Source organism: Hyposmocoma kahamanoa, unplaced genomic scaffold (assembly GCF_003589595.1).
Source record: "Hyposmocoma kahamanoa isolate Upper Pololo Valley unplaced genomic scaffold, ASM358959v1 66, whole genome shotgun sequence".
Taxonomy (NCBI): Eukaryota; Metazoa; Arthropoda; class Insecta; order Lepidoptera; family Cosmopterigidae; genus Hyposmocoma; species Hyposmocoma kahamanoa.
The window spans coordinates 21,048,748-21,069,880 of NW_020653854.1; the positions used below are offsets into that span (position 1 = coordinate 21,048,748).

Consider the following 21,133-nt stretch of genomic DNA (forward strand, 5'->3'; position numbering starts at 1 on the left):
GGCTCCCCGCGGTCGCCGAGCGGAGTCCGCCGCGGTCCGCGCGTGGCCGCGCGGTTGTATCACTTAGAAGAATTTAAATGTTGTTGCCTAGTAAATAGAATTCAGATTCGCCATTAATATACATGAAGGCGTGGTAACCCGACAGTCGTCGCGCGCGGTGGCCATGCAAAAACTTTCGCCCCGCGTAAATGGGCGCTCGGCGTCATCGGAAATAATGTAATAGGTACCTAATAGCCTAGATTACAAAATCTGAGGGTAATAGGCTCTAAAAACTTTATAGGTACCTACACTGATACAAACGATAACTAAAGTTTTTCGTTTAAACTCGTAAGCACATAAGTAAATTACTTAAGCCAAAAGCTTTCCATCGTTGTGGTGGGATTTCAAACACACAATGTCACCAGGCAACTTAAGACACTCGTATGTAATATAAAAAAAATATGTTCGTTTGTCTCGTTTCCGCTACATTAGTTATTCATCCAACTCGTATAAAACTTTCATGTGTTGTTGTGCATACGCTGCGAAAATTTCGGAAGTATACAGAGCCATTTTAAAATATCAGGTGGCGAGGTGGTAACTAAGTATTTGAGTTTCTGTTGTTTCAACAATACAACATGTTAAGGTTGTAGCTGATTGAAAATTGTATCGCAACGTAACATTCACGGCGAGCTTCACACGCGAGCGGCTCGACTCATTGCACTGACTATACGTAATATCATTGATACGAATGCTTAAATCTTAACGAACGTGTTAAGTTACGCAGAAAGGAATGGGTCAGCTGTCACATTAAAAGCCCAAAATGCGAATGTTTTACAAAAACCCAAGAAGTTTTTCTTTCAGTGAGATTGCAACGCATACTGGTTCAGCTAGTTTGAAACAAAACACAAGTTTTCTAAGATTTGCGTAACTATATAATATAATTAACAATATATTAAATTACTTAAACAGACGAGGTCAAAATAGTAGGATGTCTCATCGTAAATATGGCAATATTTTTGTCATTACACTGTCGTGTCAGCTGTTTATCTAATTGTCAATGTCAAACAAATAAACCGGAACAAAAACTAATAAATTCAAATTATTTTGGCTTCTACACACTTCAGTGTAACTAATTATTAATTAATAGGTGTAAACCGAAGTATAGATAAGTTAACTGCATTATAAAATACATAACAACTGCAATGGCGGCCATCCTCGGCGGCGGATTGGGCGGCCTGTCTACCGGCTATTATTTACTGAAAAATAACGTTTTGAGTAACAATAATTTGAAACTACTCCTGTTAGAAGCTACTAACAATTGCGGTGGATGGATTAAAACTATTAAAACGAAGGACTACATTTTTGAACAGGGACCGCGAACGATACGTCCAAAAGGCCTTTCTGGCTTGAACACTCTGAACATGCTTCAGGATTTAGGCCTAAGCGAGCATGTAGCACCGATAAAACCTGATCACCCTGCCGCTAAGAACAGGCTTATCTATGTTAACAACACCTTACATATCTTGCCATCTAGTTTAAAAAGTGTTTTTAAAAAAAATGAACCTTTTTCTAAACCTCTTATTTACGCGTTATTTAACGACATAAGGCAACCGCCTTCGGAACTTGAGGATGATTCTATTTACAATTTTGTTGAAAGGCGTTTTGGCAAAGAGGTGGCAGACTATGGCATTGCCCCTATGATCTGTGGTATCTGTGCCGGTGATGCTAGAGAGATATCTGTAAAGTTCCTCATGAAAACTCTTTTTGAATGGGAGCAGAATCACGGAGGAGTAATGAAAGGGCTGATGAAATCGATTTTCAAGTCCAAGACTGATAATAACTTGGTACTCAGTGATTTAGCTAAAAGGGCACAGGAAGAAAAATGGAATGTGTACACTATAAAAGGAGGTCTAGAGACTTTCCCAACTACTCTATATGAATATCTGGAAGACAATGAAGTTGCTATGAAGTTGAATCACAGAATATCAGAAATAGAGTTTGTTGATTCAGGATCAGTTAAATTAAAAAGAAATGATGGAGACACATTTACTGTTAATCATGTGTATGCATCTCTACCTGCCTTTGTGCTGAGTGATTTAGTTAAAAAACAGCACCCAGAGTTAGCAACAACTTTAAAAGAAATTCCTTTTGTCACAGTTGGGATTGTGAATTTATTTTTTAGGACAAACAAATCCCTTATAACACCTGCATTTGGATTTTTAGTTCCTCCAATTGAGAACTCTTCAATACTTGGAGTTGTTTTTGACTCCTGCTGCATTCCTGACCAGAGTGGTACAGTTCTTACAGTAATGCTTGGTGGCAGATGGTTCAAAGAGAAGTTTGGGGAGAATGTCACTGAGAAGGTACTACTTGACATAGCATTGAAGGAAATAAAATCAATTCTGAATATAGAAGAAGAACCCACGGCTACTAATGTCAAAATATTAGATAAGTGCATTCCACAATATGTTATAGGGCATTATGAAAGGGTGGAAAAAGTAAGGAAGTATATTCAGGAGAATAATTTGCCTATTTCACTAGTAGGTAGCAGCTATGATGGAGTGGGTATTAATGATGTGATTTTGTCAGCTAAAACTCAAGTAGAGGAGGATTTACCATATTTCAAAAAGCAGTCAGTTGTTGGGGTAAAGCCTACAGAAGAGACGCCAATTGCACCATAATGTGTGTGCAACTTTGAATAGAACCAAAACTACATATTTTTGTCTACCAAAAGTAATTTAATATTTTTTTACAAATTAACTTATTGTGTATGTTGTAAATAAGACATGGAATTATGATTATTTTTCAGGATTTTTGATATTCATTGAATGAATGTGAAAGGTTATTTGCTGTGTTAGTATATTCAGAAATTAATAAAACCATTGTTAAAATTTAATTTTTATTTACTGTAGATTAATATTATATTACATTAACTACAGTGGGAATAAAATAAATGGTGATGTGCAATAATATTACTCAATAATATTAAACACATTTATTAAATTTAATTAATTCATTGTAAAAATAGCGCTGACTTCTTTAAATAGGTAGGCAGTAAATATGACAATATATTAACGCATTCACTGTCAGCAGTTTTTCAAACTTTCGTCTTGATACTTTAACACAAATATGAGTTCAAAGTAATTTGACATTGATTCAATCTTTATTGCACCAATTAGGGATTCCAGATTTTTTATTTATTAGTTCTTAATAAATATGTAATTAATGTTTTTTTTTTATTTAAGTGTCTTATTCACAAAAGAAATAATATTTCCTATGGAAAAACTCACATAAAATCTACAAATTGACCCACAGAATAAATATTGCAACCAACAAAACAGAGTTTTTGCTATAATAAATTTACAACCTCTTAATTTACATTTGAGTTTTGGTCTTACTATATTTTTAGTTATGCATTTGTTAACCTTGCCCAATCATATGGATGAAAATGTAAGTAAGTTGTATGTGAATTCATAAAATATGCATTGACGGCACTGGGAGTTTTCGAAATTTATGGATTCACAGTAGTGTCCAAGCCCCACTGGATGAGAGTCAGGTGATCGCATATACGCGTTGTCGGCTGTGAATGCGTTAAGTCTAGGATTAGAAAAGCATAACAGATTGTATACCATTGGGAACACAAAAGTACTAGTGAGAATATTTCCTTAATCAAATTATTTATATTTCTTATAACTAAAGCTATAAAAATAAATAAAGTTTATAAAACTAAAATATCTCTCAAATTGATCTCTCCCAGAAAATAATGTGTTCAACAAATATGGTTTGCAGCCACTTTGTTCTTTTATGTCATTTGCATATTTCTAAGTATGATAATATTATAATGGAAATTTTATTTCCTCTGATAATGAGAGCTGCTTACAAATGGTGCTAATCATATTTTTGGGATATACAATGTCTCCATGACGCTGTGTTAATTGCTTACTCAATCTATTATCATCACAACACAAAATGTATGAATATTAAAAAAGTTATGCTATTTCTGATTTGACCATTACTATGGGCCCTTTTGTGGCTCTCAGTACTATGGGCCCCTTAACTTTTTAACATTCTATATTATTATGAAGACAGTATGATAAATAAAAATAGTACAGCTAGTGCTTTTCAGTCCCAAGACATTATGATTGGTATTATAATGTAATGTGCCATACAACTACACCAACTATCTGGTCTCAAACTAGGGAATTCCCTGTACTATAAGTAAATTCACTCTGGGGCTGTACCCAGAACACACAGACCGGAACTAATTTAGAAAAGTTCATTTCCCAAATTGGTCTTACCGGGAATCAAACCCGGGACCAACCACGTCCAAACACTTACAATGCAAACCATTAGGCAACTGAGGACGCTATACATATTATTTAACTACTTACTTTTAATTATGAAGGTAAATTTAGTACATAATATTAATTAATTTCAAAACACAGAAGCAATGCAAGGAACAATTTAGGAAACTAAATTAGTCTTAACATTGGTTTGCAAAATATTAATTATATTTTGCAATTATTTATCTTATAGAATTTTATAATACAATACTTTTACAGTATTAAAGCGTAATTTAGGAGAAATCCTATAGGATTTCTCCTAAATTACGCTTTATTGAATGTTACATAACTATAGTTATGTAACATTCATAATAATACATATAGACCTTAATTTCTAAATCATATTTAAGCTTTTTTATAAATAACTATAAGCGTTAACAGTACCAAGATCTAAAAGTATAGTAGTGTAGAGCGTATGATCGCGGTGCTGAGTTGCCGCGCCGGAAGGCGGCACAGTATTGCGATACGAGTATTGGAGGGTTAGAGCTGCGTTCGCGGGTGTACCCGTAGCTACAGAAGCGTCAGTTGTAAGTTCGAGTCTTAGAGCCAGTTTGTTCGATTTGCGCCAGAGGATTATGCTGTGAATTAAAGAAAATGTGTTGTGAGACTTATTAAAACATTATGTTTAGTAAAAGAGGCTAACATAAGGGTCCATTTATCTACTGAGGGTACAAGAAAAAAAAACTATTAATATTATTAGCACCTATGCATCAGATACAATGAATTATATTCGTAACACAAATCTAAAAATCCTTTTGTACTTGAAATATGGGATAACACTTCATAGGGAATAGAAATTTAGGTTGTGTTAACTTTAAGGGTCAAGTCGCACTGAAAGACCAGCGGCCGAAGGAGCATTTTTTATGCCAAGTATTACCTAGCATTTTGAATATTATCTTCTGAAGAAAAAAGTTCAAATTTATTTGAAGTGATAGACTGTATAGGGCGGCACCGCGAGCAGCCACGAGGACGTGTGAGACTTGAAAGGACTAGTTCCATTAGAAATAAAATATAACAAAAGAAATGCTTTAAAAAGAAATGATTTAAAAAAATTAAAAAAAGAAAATAAATAAATAATTTGCAAAAGAAATTATTTAAACTTCATTTCACGAATGTTCAATTATAATTCATTTACAATCATGAAATTTGGTGAAAACACAAAAAAGTCAAATGTCATCACAAAAAGATATGAAATCGAAGGTTTCTAAACGGTTTACTTTTTCATTGGTTAGTTTGCAATAAATTGTATAGACGGCATTTCTTTGAATTTATTCTCCAATCTACGTTTTAGCACTGCCTATCCAGCTTTATTGCTATTTTATTATAATGATATTGTATATAATAAACAGGCCCCGAACAAGAGCAATAACTTTGATAAAAATTTTATAGCTGCCATCTTTTGGCCTTTTCGAAAATTATTACGACCGCATCAAGGGTTTACTTGGTACCATCTATTGATCAGCATTTAGAATTAAAATAAGCGTCCGAATAAACGAAGTTACGAGTGCGACATTCCCTTTTAAGAGATTGGGTATTTGCATTAGTATAGTATTTATAATATTATCTGGGTTCTTACGAACCAATTGAGATAACTGGACTTGAATTCTCGTATTGTTTTTTTATGATATTAAGTGACGGACGAACAAGTAGTGCGCCTTATGGTAAGCAGCACACCAATCCGTAACAGTTGCAGTGCCGCGCGGAGCTTAAATATCTGAGGGGCACTGTACCTATCACCCTGAGACATAAGTTGACAAGTCCCACATGCTTGTAATTTACAATAGAATTCATGTATTATAACGCCACAACACAAAAATATACAGAAAGAAATTAAAAAAGACAAAGCAAAAGTAAAACAAAAAATATAATTAAAAAAACAACGAAACAATTTTAAACAGTAACTGAGTTTTAACAAATGTCATGTGCGTGACTGTGGCGTATGTAAAAGGATCCACTCCGCTAATGCCACAACCGAGTAAAGGCTGTGGCATTAGCTGAGTTTGTTCTGTCTGTGTTCAGAGGACCCTAAAACCGAGTGAGTACCGGACGCGTGTGCATCCCTTGTAAAATAAAATAAATTACGTAAATATTTCTATAATGTAGTATGTTGTGTGATTGTGGTGAGTGCTCAATATTTCACCAGCACCCTTACCCTTCAGAAATAACACAAAAGGTAAGGTGGCAGTACTTTCCTGTACAAACCTTTCACAAGGAGCTCTATTCCTACTTAAAAATAAGACTCACTCGTTAGTGTCATGCTGGGCGTCGTCGTCATACTCCGCGGCGTCGTCGCGCTGCGCCACGGTCAACGTCACGGACGGGACAGTCACGCGGCTACACGCTGACAGATTTGGAACTCGCTCGATCGCTTTATAAGAAGACGCGTCCTGCAAATAACCTCCTTTTCAAGAATAATAGTCCAAACCAATATAGTTCTATTGTCATTTTATTGCAATTTGTCCAGCTAAGCTGTTATATTAGAGTATTTATTCCTCTATCGCGATTATTTAAATCATAGTTTCCTAGACTTTTGGCCCACCGCACCACCCACTAAGTCAAAATAAAAAAAAATTCAACAACCACCATCACAAAAAATCAAAAGTATATATATTTACAACAAATAATATATATATTTACAAATAAATGCAATATGGGTATTCTTGTCGAGGTATTTGGGGATGCTCAATACAAATATGACACTTATTTCTAAATCCAAGATGGCAGACACGACAGTTCAAATAAAAGCAATATGAGTATTTGTAATGAGCACCCCTAAATACCTCGAAAACGATACCCAACTTGCCATTATTCGAAAAATCGTGCCCGCCATCTTGGATTTACAAATAAGTGCCATATTCGTAATAAGCACCCCCAAATACCTCGAAAACGATATCCAACTTGCCATTATTCGAAAAATCGTGCCCGCCATCTTGGATTTACAAATAAATGCTATATTCGTAATGAGCAACCCAAATACCTCGAAAACGATACCCAACTTGCCATTATTCGAAAAATCGTGCCCGCCATCTTAGATTTAGAAATGAGTGCCATAATCGTATTGAGCATCCCCAAATACCTCGAAAAGGATACCCATATTGCATTTTTTGAAAAATCGTGTCCGCCATCTTGGATTTACAAATAAGTGCTATATTCGTAATGACCACATACCTCGAAAATGATACCCAACTTGCCATGAGTCAAAAAATCGTGCCCGCCATCTTGCATTTAGAAATGCGAAAAGTCGTGCCCGTCATCATGTATACAGATATAAATGCCATTTCCATAAGGAGTAACAAAAATAAATTTTTGAATATTTTTGGCAACCATCCAATCCAAATTTACAAATTAATGCCACATTCTCGAAAATGTCTATAACTCTCGTTGTCGATCGGCAATGACGAGCATATCTGTAGGCACCTAATCGACATTGTCGATCGACAATGTTGATCGTATCTGTAGGCACCTTATGAACATCTTGAGCTGTTCACGGTGCAAGTTGACCTTGAGCACTGACGGTCCGCCCGCTCGTGTATCACTTAGCGTGTCTGGACTAGGTTTCTATGCGTTATTATTCTAATTCTTGAGGTGAAAACTTTACTTTTCACTTCAGTTACGAGAAAAAAAAATTCAATAGTTTTCTCTCACGACAAAATGACGAACCAAAATTTCGAAGTTTTCGCGGTATTTTTTTCCAAACAGACACAGATACAACAAACGCACTAACGCGGGAAAATAATATGGCGCCACCGTCTATGCGGAAAAGGCACGCAACTAAAACCGAGCATAGTACTGGCTGTTTGAGTTTGTTCACTCGAAGTAAATTGAAAAATTAATTTACTTTATTTATTATTTTTTTTTTTTACTTTAAAGTATTTTTTACTCCCTAGGGACTAAGAATGCACTTTACTTCCGATACGTAAGGCTACAGTGACGTACTTTTAGAGCATGATAGCGAAAAACATTTTGGTTATTATAATTACCTTCTCCAAATTCAAAGATTTCTCAAGTGATTTTTCAATACTCTTTGGTTCTTCTCGTTCTTCGACTTCGGGCACGTCTTCGGGCTGCAAGAGCCTCACTTGCATCTCATGCACTGTCGGATTAGTCAGTTTCAGAAGCAGTGCAGATTTCTCACCAGCCTTGATAGTTTCATACGATATTATCTTTACTTCAGGTACATGGTAGCTGTAATGTTGTAATGTTGGGATATCAATTTAGAGTCGATTTATTTATTATCTTGTAAACTTTACATCATTACATTGCAGTATAATGTATAATACATTAGATGATATTACTAGAATCGTTACAGATTATAATAGTAATAAAATGAAAAAACATGAAAAAAAAAAATCGTATACTTAATTAATAAAAATTGCCACACAAATTCAGTAGTGAACACTAGTTCCAAATAGGTAAATTTTATATTGATATTAAAAATACGGCACACGACTTGTTCGTCACCTAATATTATTAAAAAAAAGGTATTTTGGTACTTACTATGCTAGCAATTCGATTTTAAACTTGATAGACCCAGGGTTGTATTCCGGCTTGGTGAGGTTATGGTCGCAGACGCGGCATCGTTGGCTACGCTTCACGCTCAGGAGTTTCGCGAGGGGGTGTAAACGGCTTACAGAGACTGGTTGCCACTCTGGTGATGCCAGTCTTTGTGGCATGCTGGTTACTGTAGAAATAGGAAATAATGTATTGCTGGATGTATAAGAGCTTTTATAAAAGGCTGCGTGTAAAGAGCATATTTAGGGCAACCTACGGGATGATTGCCAAGTGGACCTTTTGAGATATCGCTGGAAGGATGGAGTCGCCAAAGACATAAAGGAGCTGAATGTGCCTGAGTGGCCGAAAGGCCGAAAGTAATGGCGTACTTGGTGACCAAGATTCACTTCGGATCGCAAAGCAAGCATGAAAGTAGTCATTGTCAATGCTCTACCAACCTTATTGATTAGACGGGCTTATGTTTTTAGGTACTCAAGTAATGTTTATACATACGTTAAATATAATATACACGTTTGATACGCATTAAATGCCTACAATACAATTATTTTTGACGATATCGGTGGTTCAACGTTGCATCGTGGGCGCTGAATGAGGAACTCTCTCGGCTTCAATATATGGTAGGATCAATTTAGGTCGGTTTTATCTTGACGTTTTGGGTAGTTCCCCGGAGTTAATCCCGTTGCTCTGGTACTAATAGAACAGGGAATTTCTTAATTTAACACCAGGTAATTAGTGTAATAGTCTGACACATTATCATTATTATTATCATTAACTCACTCTGCTTTAAATTGACGTCTTTACTAAAGATATCCTCTGGCAGTTCTTCAAGCAAAGCCGTAGCCTGACTGGCGGTGAAATTAGCTATGGCTGTAGAGGATCCCCCATCACTTGAAGGGAGGCCCGCAATATTGCGCGCCATTGCGCCTGTTAGACCCGTTTTGTCCTAAAAAAAATTATTTACGTTTGTGTTTTAAAAGTGCCAGGAGAATAATAGGTTTACCAAAGATTTGTTGCTTCAAGACAAGACTGTTGGGGCCAAAGTTCTTTGTCCAAAACTGGATAAAACATATATCGTTAATGAATTCTATGATTGGACAAGAGCAATACAATGAATTTATAGTTTTAAGAGTTTTTAGAGGTTTTAAGAAGTTTTAAGAGTTTTTAGAGGTTTTAAGAAGTTTTAAGAGTCTATACAATCTGAAATGGCTTTGGTTGATTCCGCAAAAGAGTGAAAGTGTTGAATCAATCGCTTTGGAAAAAATATACAGTAAAATTGAGGATATACACTGGTTTCTATACTGTGTGATTCCTAATGATTTACAAGTTACAAAAAAACAAAAACTTACCTCAAAATTTTGCAAGAACACCATTGTATTCAATAGGTACGAGTACTTTACATATACCAATTTTTTTTATATAAAAAAATATATTGGTATATGTATGACTGAACTATACATGTAGAACATGTATAATATGCAATACATTATTCAAATAACTTTAATTTCGTATGTAAAAAAATAAATTGTGAAATAAGTAAAGCCTGTGTTCCTGCCACTTGTATTAGTATGGGAAAAAATTTGAATTCGAGCTTCCTATAAAAAAGTATGTGTATAACAAAAGTATTGCTTGTAAGATGTATAGTGGAGAGCTATGGCCCATACCCTCGCGTGATAGGAGAGCTGCGCCCAGACCAGGGACAAATAAATAGGTTGTTGATGATGATTACTCATGTGTTTATGCTCACAGTAAGAGTGATATATTTTCCTCGGATAGCAAACTTCTTCCTTTCCCTTTCGAGTTTTTCCTGCTTCTCTTGCAAGGCAATAGCTTTGTAGTAGTCGAGGAGCTGATTTACACGCGTCGATGACGGGTTTGATCGCTCAGGCCACCCTCCTGATGCTATTTAGACAATAGGAAAAGAACTATATTTTAAAAATAAATGTGTCATATAACTATTTATTGTATAAACTAATGGTCAAAAACGCGTGAAATAAAATAAAATAAATAAAAAAAAAAATCAATGAAATAAAATAAAAACACACAAACCATAATATAAGTGAAAATTAGACAATAAAACGGTAATGTGGACAAAAAAGATGAAGACTCAGCTTTGCTATATTCAGTCTTCATCTATGGCTATTCGCTTGCTGCACCAGATTCCCAGAGAAATGTATATTAAACACCAAATTAGACAGAATCCATCTGTGTTGCACTTTATGCAAAAGGTATAAAAATTCAAAACTTCTAATTAAAATATTCTAAATTTACTTATTTCATGTTGTTAAGGGACCAATTGATACTTGATTTATGCAGACAGGAATTGAACAACTTGAGATATTGGAGGCTCAGTGATAATGAGCACTTTGGGCATAACTTGACAGGTCCTAGGTTTAAGTCATGGTCTGCTGGTTGGCCAATTAAATATTGTTTTACTTACCAACAGGCTGGTCTGGGATGCCAACATCCCTGGATGTCCATCTGCAGTTGAAACAAGACAGATAGTACATCTTCTTTGGCTGTTTGTTCTCTACCTTTGCGTCACCACCTGTGTTAGAAACAAAGAATTCATTATTACATATTAAATAAACTTTAATTGTCCGATAATTTAGTATTCAATGTATATTTTCTATTCTGTGTACTCCTTATTAAACGAGCTTGGTGATACTGTACTGCTAGTTGTTGCACGAAACAATTTCTTTTTTTTGTTATTGTATTTATTTATGTATAAAAAACTTGCATGATATTTTATGTGAAGTTAAGTGTTTTTATGGCTAGAGTTTAGGACCTAAATATTCCTTGTTACATCAGTAGTCAATAAGTTTTGCTTACTTTGTAACATTTTCTAACAACAAAAGATTTTGTTTATATTCAACAATCTTGCCAATACTACCTGCAGCTACATCCTGTATTGGTTGTCTGGGCTGAGCGAGAGTGGCACGTGTAGAAAGTGTGTGGAAACAACTAGGGCAGTCAAAACAGCTGCTACAGCGGTTCTTTTTAAGTCTTGCCTCTGACGATGGCATGTTCTCTAAACAATTTGCACAGTAGTGTGAGTCCACCTAGAATAGATTGTAAATTTGCATTTATTTAAAAGATAATAAGGTTTACAGTGCAATCTTTTAAAAGTTGGAAGTATCTCACTGCTGGTCAAATAATACTCTTCATCTTCTGCATGTTAATGGCTTAATGTTGCAACTTTTAAGCATTCTGTAGTATTTACATTGTCACACACTGTCCGGCACTTAGTGTTTACAAAAGCAAAAACAAAAATAAAAAATGGTTGACAGAGTTAGTAAAATTAAGCGACAATGATAACATCACAAGAAACTTTGATGAGGGTAGTTGTTGACAGCAGAAAAGGGTAGAAAGACTTGACTGTCCTTAGAGCGGTTGTGATCAATGTTTGTAAAAATTGCTTTTAAACATCAGTAGAAGAATACATTATGTAGTGTGAAAGCTGTAAATAATAATAATTATTTATGAAGTATAATTATTTATATTTCCCATAATACTTATAATTGAGAAGCATCGGAACAAAAACCGATAAGCCACATTTCTTCTTTTTTTAAGCCAAACAGTAGTTTTTGTACAGTTCTTTGAATAATTTATCCCATAAAAATAAGTTTTCATAATGTCCATTGAATTGTACAAATTATAGTAAATATAAACAACCTATACACATTCTATGCAAGAATACATACAAAACTAATAGCACAAGTGTACAGAATCTAGTTAACCTATTTATCTCGCCCTAAATGGTCTCATGTTGAATAGGCAGTTTGTAAACCTTCCATTGTAATGAAAGAATAGCATAATCAAGTAACAATACGGTTGTATGCCTTAGGAGTGTCATGAATTTTTTGTAGAAATATATACAAAAATATATATATTTATGAAAATTCTTCAAGAAGTACCACTGTTAAGTAAAAGTAATTTAAAAAACATGAAACCAGTACGTTATTGAGTTTTTAATGTGCAAAAATGGTTTAAATCGAGTTACCTCATGGCATATACAAAATCCGCATCGTATTTTCAAACAATGGCGGCAGAAATAAAGGCTGGTGATCGGCTTCAGCTGTCCACACGAGCACACATACTTTACATAGTCCGGTTGGGTTAAATAAGCCATGTTCTTTGTGAATTTCTTTCATAAAATCGAGAAAAAGAAAAACACTGCAAAATCCACAGCCCACAGACTAGAGCCGTCAAATTGACAGCTAAGTGACGTCACAGGCGACGCGTGTGCTCAAATGATTGATTTATGGTTTCAAAAACGTCAAAACCTTGAAATTAGAATATTTCCACTTTTTACATTTGTAATATTTTTGAACTTTAGTTGATTATAGTGATCAAAGCATCTCTAACAACTTCAACTTTTATATCTATGGCTCCGTCGTTTTGCGCGACGATTTCGCCAATGTCAGGGTTGAAAGACATGTAGTGCGGTGGTGAGATAGATTGCCGGTTATTAAAATACTTATGCGGTTATTATGCATAAAAGCGTCTCTAAAAATAATTGAAAGATATATATATATATATATATATATATATATATATATATATATATATAAGATATAATAATAGAAGTGAAAATATGATTGGTGACCACGGTGACATATTGGTAGAAAGAAGTTTCAGAACGCACATATTAGACGTGTGTGTTGTCATTTATGTGGTTTCTACTAAATAGTAGGTACAGTCAACTTGATTATTATGTCATATTTTGCTTGTATGATGACGACACACTGCCGCTGGAGAAACCATGTAGCACAGAAAAACTAAATGATTCATTTATATTCGTAAAGCTTGCACTGTCCTAATAGAACATAAACCGATAAACATGCCTTTTCCATATTTATGTTTGTGCCTGCGAGTGATAAGGTAACTTGGTCATATAGATAGATACACTTTTCATATCTAGGCCTTTTGAGTGACATACGTTTACGAGCAAAGCAAAAATAATTATCATGTTTATAGATGTCATTCATACCGAATTATTTAGTTTCCCTGCTCACCTACAGAGTTCTAAAATTCCGAACGTCATATAACCCAGATCTGTCGGAATCAAATTAATGACAGCATTCCCCACACGTTTGGCCGCCACAGGAATATTAACCAGATCTTTTAAGGCATGCCAGCAGGAACCTACGTGCGTGCACTATTGCTTTCTAATGGCGTAATGCGTTGCGAAAGGGATCGCACTTATGTCATATCTATTAATTGCCTGAATGTTGATTTTCTAGCTCGATTATTATTTTAATTGTGGTAATTAAAACCTAATGAGAGCGCCAATCATTGTTTGAAGCGGGCTGCATTTTTGGTCAAAATCCGTTAATGTGAAGTCAGCAGCATACCAGGTAATATTTTCAGCTCAACATTTTGCGTCTTGTTTAATTATACTCTTGATTGTATTGATTAATACAAAAAAAAGTATGTGCAGTCATAACTCATATTACGAGTTTCCGTAACACTGAATAATTTTAGCAAGAAATTAAAAAAATGTTTTCAGAAAAATGTATCGACCTCCCTATATTTGATGTTTTTTGTGCAATAGCCTATAATATTTTTTTTAAATATTGCTTATAGTGACGATATATCTATGGTGTAGAATAGTTTAAATTTCATAACTCCAAGTAGGACTATACCTACTTTTATGTTACACCACCATGCAGCAGACAAGTTCACATTCACTACACAAAAGAATACCGTATGATATTGTTCAAACGGCAAAATTTGCATTTGGAGATGATGCTTAAGTACAGCCAACTTGAAAAAACTAAAGTTAGTCTATTATCATGTTGCTTTATCGCGTCTCCAGGCATCCGAAGCAGAACTTAATAGGTGTGACAGTTTTCGTTAAATTAGTTATCTAACTCATTATAGTTTTTGTGTTATAGTCATAAATCAGGTTATTGAATTCCTCCATAGAAAAAAGCTTGAAATACTTTATAATGAGTTAGATAACACATATTACAACAATTCACACACTTATTTACTTTTGTCTCGGATCCCTCAATGTACCCTTTACTTATTTTGCTTCTGTGTAAGCATGCCAATGGACAATGATGTGGCGAATAATTACCAATGGCTATTAATTGCACAGTATCAAAGTGCATATTAAGACTTAAATCATGGATCTTGGTAAACCAGTTAGAGAATGCTGCAACAGAACCTGACCAGTGCAGTGCCTATTGAAAGCCAAGTTATGACACAAGTATTGGACTCGGAAAGCGATAAAATCCGAATACAGGTCAGATGTTTTATATACGCGCTAAAGAAAACGTGTTATTGTAATCAGTTAAAGTATGCTTCAATATATTTGTCGTGGTGAGAAGGTATGTTTTGCAAATAGGAATAAATTAGATTGAGTTTTCCTTTCGGCTGTACTTTCTAGCGTAGACCTTACACATGTGCGCGCATAAAGAAGAAGAATATATATCATCTTTGACAATCAAGCGCGACATTCAATGGTGGCACTTCACATGGCTATTTATAGTTGATATATGTATGTATTTGGCAAACAGTCAATTGCAAAGTATTTGCCTTCTTTGCCTATACGACAAACACAACAAACAGCAAAGTCGCGTTAGCGTTCGCTGGTCGTTTTCTCGACGCTAATCCAAGGAGTCAAATAGGCAAATATGCAAGTAAATCTTCCACACTATGGCCATTATTCATTATTTTAACTGCTTATTTGGCTCCATGTGTAGACGGTCATATTTGTCAGTGTTTGCATGTTTATCTGTAGGTACGTCAAATATTTTTCCAAGTACATTAAACATTAAGATTTAAATTTAACTTTATGTCGCTTGGCATAAGAATGGACTAATGCTAATGTTCATAGCGTCTACCTATCCATATCTTCCACAAATTGTCAAAGATGAGATGAGATTGTTAGACTTTTCTCTGTTGTTTGCACTGTGGGCTCTGGGTGCGGAGGTTTCAATTCCCGATAGTACCAATTTTGAGACCAGGCATTTAGCGTGGTGTATAAAAAAAAACTTCATGATCTAGTTGAATCGATTTCTAAAACTGAAGGTTTAGATGGGATCTCCTTAATATACTCTATATACATGTCAAAAGGACAGTCATGTCTCGGAAACCGGTTAAATTTCTTTACCGGTTTGTGGATAACGCGACATCGAATGAAATAGTTACAAGTTTCGCTCGCTGCGAACAATATAAACCAGTTTATTTGAATTTCTCTTGTTGCGAAGCTGACGGACTTGACGGACCTGACGACCTAGCATACCTTAAAGGACTTATAAAACCAGACAGATACAGACTTGACATTTTTTGGCAGAAACCACACCCCATTGAAATGCTTGTTTGCCCGCAAAATCCTGATTCAATGCATAGCGAAGGCATGCATAGCGAGGAGTCCTGGATCAATGCATAGCGAAATGTGGGCAGTTCGCAGTAGGCTTGTCATATTTTTATTACTTAGTTAATTCTTACTACAAATATTGTATACTAACATATTGAGGATGTTGTTGAAGCTGCCACGATTTTGCAGTGCATCGGGGATGTTCGCCATAGGTAAGGTCGATGACTTTGCAGTTGTCATGCCAAAAAGAGCGGCTTCCCTGGTGCATACAATTCGTGGCAGCGACAATAGCCTCCTGAGTATAATTGCAAACAGGGTCCATAGGGTTCTTTTCATGAGCACTCGTCCCGGTTGCATATTAGTTTTAGAAAAAAATGTTATTTATAGTACTAACTCTATTTATAAGTGCTTTGTTACTAACCCCTATGGATGAATATTCTGAAATAAAGATATTTGAATTTGAATTAATATGGAAGGGCGGGGCCGATGTGGAGCTGTCGGTGGTAGTCGGCAGTGCGATGAAATCTATAAAATCACGGATCGCGTGACGCCACGGATACAGGATTGATTTCACATTTTGGTCTTGAGTTTAGGTTTCTTTTACTTTCACTGATTAAAAAAGGACTTTGAATTAATTGAATTATGGGAAATGGTTAAGTATCGATCATAACACCCCCGATTCATTTTAATTAGGTAATGAACTATCCAAAGTAATTGTGATTCATTGTCACGAAGTAATAGTAAGCCGAATAAATTACACCGCACTCGCGCTGCGTGGTCACGCAACAACGAAAATATTGTGAGATAGACCACGCAAAATCTACAGATACGCGCATCGGCCACTTTGTCTCTCTGTTTATGTGGTGAGTGTACAGCATAAGTAAGAGTTAAAATTTACAATTTATACCGGTTCGTGTAAACGGGTACCGGTAAATATTCACTCAGTTAACCGGTAGGTATTTTAATAAATAATATGTACTAAAGTAATTGATCTATCAAAGTCATACCCATTTATGTGCGGTTAATGCACTACTTTCAACATAATTTTTGTTTTTAACCAGCTTCAAATAAAGGAGGAGGTTCTAAATTCGACTGTATTTTTTTTCTTTTTTTTTGTTACGCTAACTCCGTCGTGTGAACCGATTTTAATAATTCTTCGATTTTGTTGGAAAGAGGGTACCTCAGTATTGCTGCCACTTAAATTTGAAGAAAATATTCCACCTCTAAGGGTGGCAAACTAGGGGACGAATCCGGTTTCCCGTACTTTCCAGTAGTCGATTTCAATAAAACATGGCAAATAAGAAGATGTAATTCCAGGATCTTTTAAGGTCGGTTTTTTATATGTAAGTTAGAATTCACTTTAAATGTATGTACATTATAGTAGTAAGGGAAAAATGTATTAAAAAATTATATAACACGTTTCACAGACGGACAAGTAAAATAGGTTAAGATTTCTTTGTTAAATTCTCCAGAGTTAAACTCTTACAGCATTCATTAAACGAAAAAAAATGTCGGCCACAATTTGCTTACCGAGAAGTTTGCTCATAATATATTTGCATAAGGTTAAATACTCGCAAAAGTACTCGTAGATTCAAATTACCGTAATAGTTCAACGTACCTATCGAGTATTGATTTCTTACGTACCTACATTACATAGAAGTACGAAGTTTCAAAGAACAGATGATTGCCTGTGACACCCTGACGGCAGGGTCGATAGGTTAATTGACATTTTCCGCCAAACACACTAGTTTATGTAACAATCCACACGCAGTTCACGTATTGATAGTATTGACCATTCGGCACCGATCGAGATAGCTTTTGAAGGCGCACAAAATAAAGGTCAAGCTGGTGGAAATGTTATTTACTTTTACTGACGAGCAGCCATTGTTTGTGTAAGCGTCGGCTAAGATTTCTTTCGAACTTGTATCAACAATGCCTTAGGTTGAACATAAGCATACTGACAACTGTTATGTGATAATGTCCATTCACCATCAGTTTAAAGACAGAGCGCTTTTGTGATCATCTTATACGCATGATGAATACATAATTGTTTTGGATGACCTCGGTAGTCATGTTGTTTGTAAATTACGCGTCAGGTCTGAGATTTCATATCCGGAGGACTTATGCCTACTTTTATTTCTGAGGTTATTTTTTTGTGATACCAGGTGATGACGGGACGAACAAGCCGTGCGCCTGGTGGTAAGCGACATGCCCATCCATAGCAGTTGCAGTGCCAATCACTTTTAATAGCAGTAGAACTCCTTGTGAAAGAGTTCGTCCAGAGACGTACTGCTACTTTACCTATTTCTGCCGCCAAGCAGTAATGTTAGCATTACTGCGTTTCAGTTTTGTGGGTAAGGGTACTGGCGAAATTACAGGCACGCGGGACTTGTAAACTTATGTCTCAGAGTGACGGGCTGCCACTAAGATCTTTGCGCGTTGCTTTAAATCGCAAAGATCTGAGGGGAACTGCCACCGCGTCCATTACATTAAGATCTATGTTGACAAGTCCCAAGTGCCTGTAAAACACAGTGCTCACCACATTACGGAGGCAGAAATACTGTCTTCGTTATTATAACTAACATAATCGACATTTTAAGCGAAATTGAGTTATTGACATGTCTGAGATCTGTAAAACGAGATATACAACCATCTCTAATCAGTTTTTTGATATCTTATCTAGTTTGAGTTTTATTTCTTTAGCAAAATCAGCGTAGTTAACATTTTTTTAGGTGAAAATAAAACTTTTGATGCCAACTATACTCGTATATCGAAAGTTACCGAAATTCAAATGCGTTAGTTATAACTAGAGATGCGCCGAGTACAAGTTTTACCGAGTAACCGAGTACCGAATATTACTCGGTTTAACATTTGCCGAGCCGAGTACTCGGCCATGGTACTCGGTTCATAACAACGTGATGATCCTAAAAGTCCCATTGCTCTAGAATTAGACCGATATGTCAATGAAAGTTTATTGTCGCGAGCGCAGAGTCCTTTCCAATGGTGGGCAGGGCATAAAATAAGATATCCAAAACTTGCACAGTTAGTTAGAGTGTTTTTATGTGCACCTGCAAGCACTGTGTATAGCGAGCGGTTATTTTCCGAAGCGGGTAATCTGTATGAAAAAAGGAACGGAACGCGCAAAAGGCCTTGTATTCCAACATCACATCTTGCCTTTGTTAAATTTTAAATATTAATAATGTAAACTATCTTTTTAAATTACTAAATTGTTAGAATCGTCTAGAATTTGTAATAATAAATCTGTTTTGATTATTTTGAATATATTGTTGATTTTACTTTATTATGTCTGTAGCTGTAATGCTTTATTATAACCGAGCAACTCTTCTCATGAACCGAGGTATTCGGCCCAGTACGAGTGGTAAAAAAACGGCCGAGTACACCGAGTACCGAGTGGCAAACGAGTACTCGGCGCATCTCTTGTTATGACAAGGAGGGTAGATTAGTTAAGGTACTTCCCTGAACGAACTGTTTCATAAGGATATACATACTGCAGTTCGTGTTGTAAGTAACGATTAGTCACTATAAGGAATTTGGCAAGAATTTGTTTGGAATACACTGTAGGTATGCATGTTTACAAGTAAATAAAATGTAAGTAGGTAATGAAACATAATTACATAAAGACAGTCCTGTTAAGTTAATGAAGCAATGACTTCGGCGATGGTTTTATTTAACAGTTACAAATGAGGTAACCATGTCACAAATCTTTTAAAGTTTTTATTATGTGTTTTGTTTTAAAGCGTAATACTTTCAGATATTTACACTGTTACCTAGTCCTAAATTTGTATTTCTTGTGCTACACCATAATTCCCAGAGAAATAAATTAAGTAAATTAAATTATACTTTAAATGAACCCACAGCAATTGAAAGCAAACTTTTGTAATTCGATTGTTACACATCGGAAATGTAACTATTGTTTTCGGACAGTAGATACGTTTGTTTTTCAAAAAAAACAAAGATTCAGATACGCGATTTAGATCCGAAAAAAAACTTTCATTTCCAATTCAGTAAGAATATTTTATACTAGGTTGGTTGCGTAGATGAGATAAAAAAGTAAAGCGTCTTATTTCTTTGATAATGGTTTATATAATTAACAGAAAATTCGTACAAATAATAAAGAACATAATCGATAAACATCATACATATTGACAAATCGGAGGCTCACACTTTACAAAGTTTCCTTGATCATTTCTTGTTTAGACTCAAGCAAAGTTCGTTTTTGTAAATACGAAGAACTAACTTAGCTCGTCATTTTTGCTTAGTCAAAGTCAAAGTTTGGTTTATAAATCTCAGCCTTAGAGTCAGTAACTAGTGCAACCTAATTACATATCTGATTGAGCAATATAATTCATCTAGGTACTTACTACTTTAGCATTATAATTTTACGAAATTCTAGATTTCCGATCATGGTTTTTGTTTGATCAATTTGTATTTTGCGTGAATTTTGCAGTAATAGTTCAATGGTTGGACGTGTGATATATTTATAAAAACAAAGGTCAAAACTTTATCCCTCATCGAGCCATTACGTCCCGTTGTTTATTTTATCATTAGCATATTTAAAGTGTTATTTATAACGTTTTGTTTATCATGACGGTAAACATTGGATGTGCACTTGTAAAAGTGCATCCCACAATGGTCTAGGACAATGGACTATGACAAGAAAAAGTAAAAGAAAGAACCTTGTGACGATAGGGATTCTTTTAAGGGATTCGGGATATTTTTCTTGGGATTCCATCTCCTACCGGCGGTTGGCTATCACAATAGCTACTAGGATCCGTGAAGTTGTGGCTCGGAACAATTCCGCGGTGCTCATACTGAACCACTCTGTAAGAAAACTACAAAGGTATCTAAAGGTATGTAGGTAGCTGTAAAGGTATCTAACTGGATAACAAAATATCATAAATTTCTCATAGATGGCGCTACGACTAAAAAGTCGTTGAAAAACCAAATACAA

General features: G+C 35.3%; 2 protein-coding genes across 2 annotated transcripts; one reads left to right on the forward strand and one right to left on the reverse strand.

The window, feature by feature from the left end:
• The first annotated feature begins 1,064 nt into the window (after nucleotides 1-1,064).
• Nucleotides 1,065-2,836, forward strand: LOC113231778 (protoporphyrinogen oxidase). The gene has a single exon (XM_026466307.1). The coding sequence runs from the start codon at nucleotides 1,182-1,184 to the stop codon at nucleotides 2,658-2,660; it is 1,479 nt and encodes a 492-aa protein (XP_026322092.1). The 5' UTR covers nucleotides 1,065-1,181; the 3' UTR covers nucleotides 2,661-2,836.
• Nucleotides 2,837-3,209: 373 nt separating this feature from the next.
• Nucleotides 3,210-12,978, reverse strand: LOC113231777 (dynactin subunit 4). Its single transcript, XM_026466306.1, has 10 exons — nucleotides 12,835-12,978; nucleotides 11,725-11,893; nucleotides 11,272-11,379; nucleotides 10,579-10,733; nucleotides 9,612-9,777; nucleotides 8,820-9,003; nucleotides 8,303-8,507; nucleotides 6,567-6,709; nucleotides 4,612-4,900; nucleotides 3,210-4,567 (listed from the first exon to the last, which is right to left on the reverse strand). The coding sequence occupies exons 1-9, from the start codon at nucleotides 12,961-12,963 to the stop codon at nucleotides 4,678-4,680; spliced, it is 1,482 nt and encodes a 493-aa protein (XP_026322091.1). The 5' UTR covers nucleotides 12,964-12,978; the 3' UTR covers nucleotides 3,210-4,567; nucleotides 4,612-4,677.
• Between the last annotated feature and the right edge of the window lie 8,155 nt (nucleotides 12,979-21,133).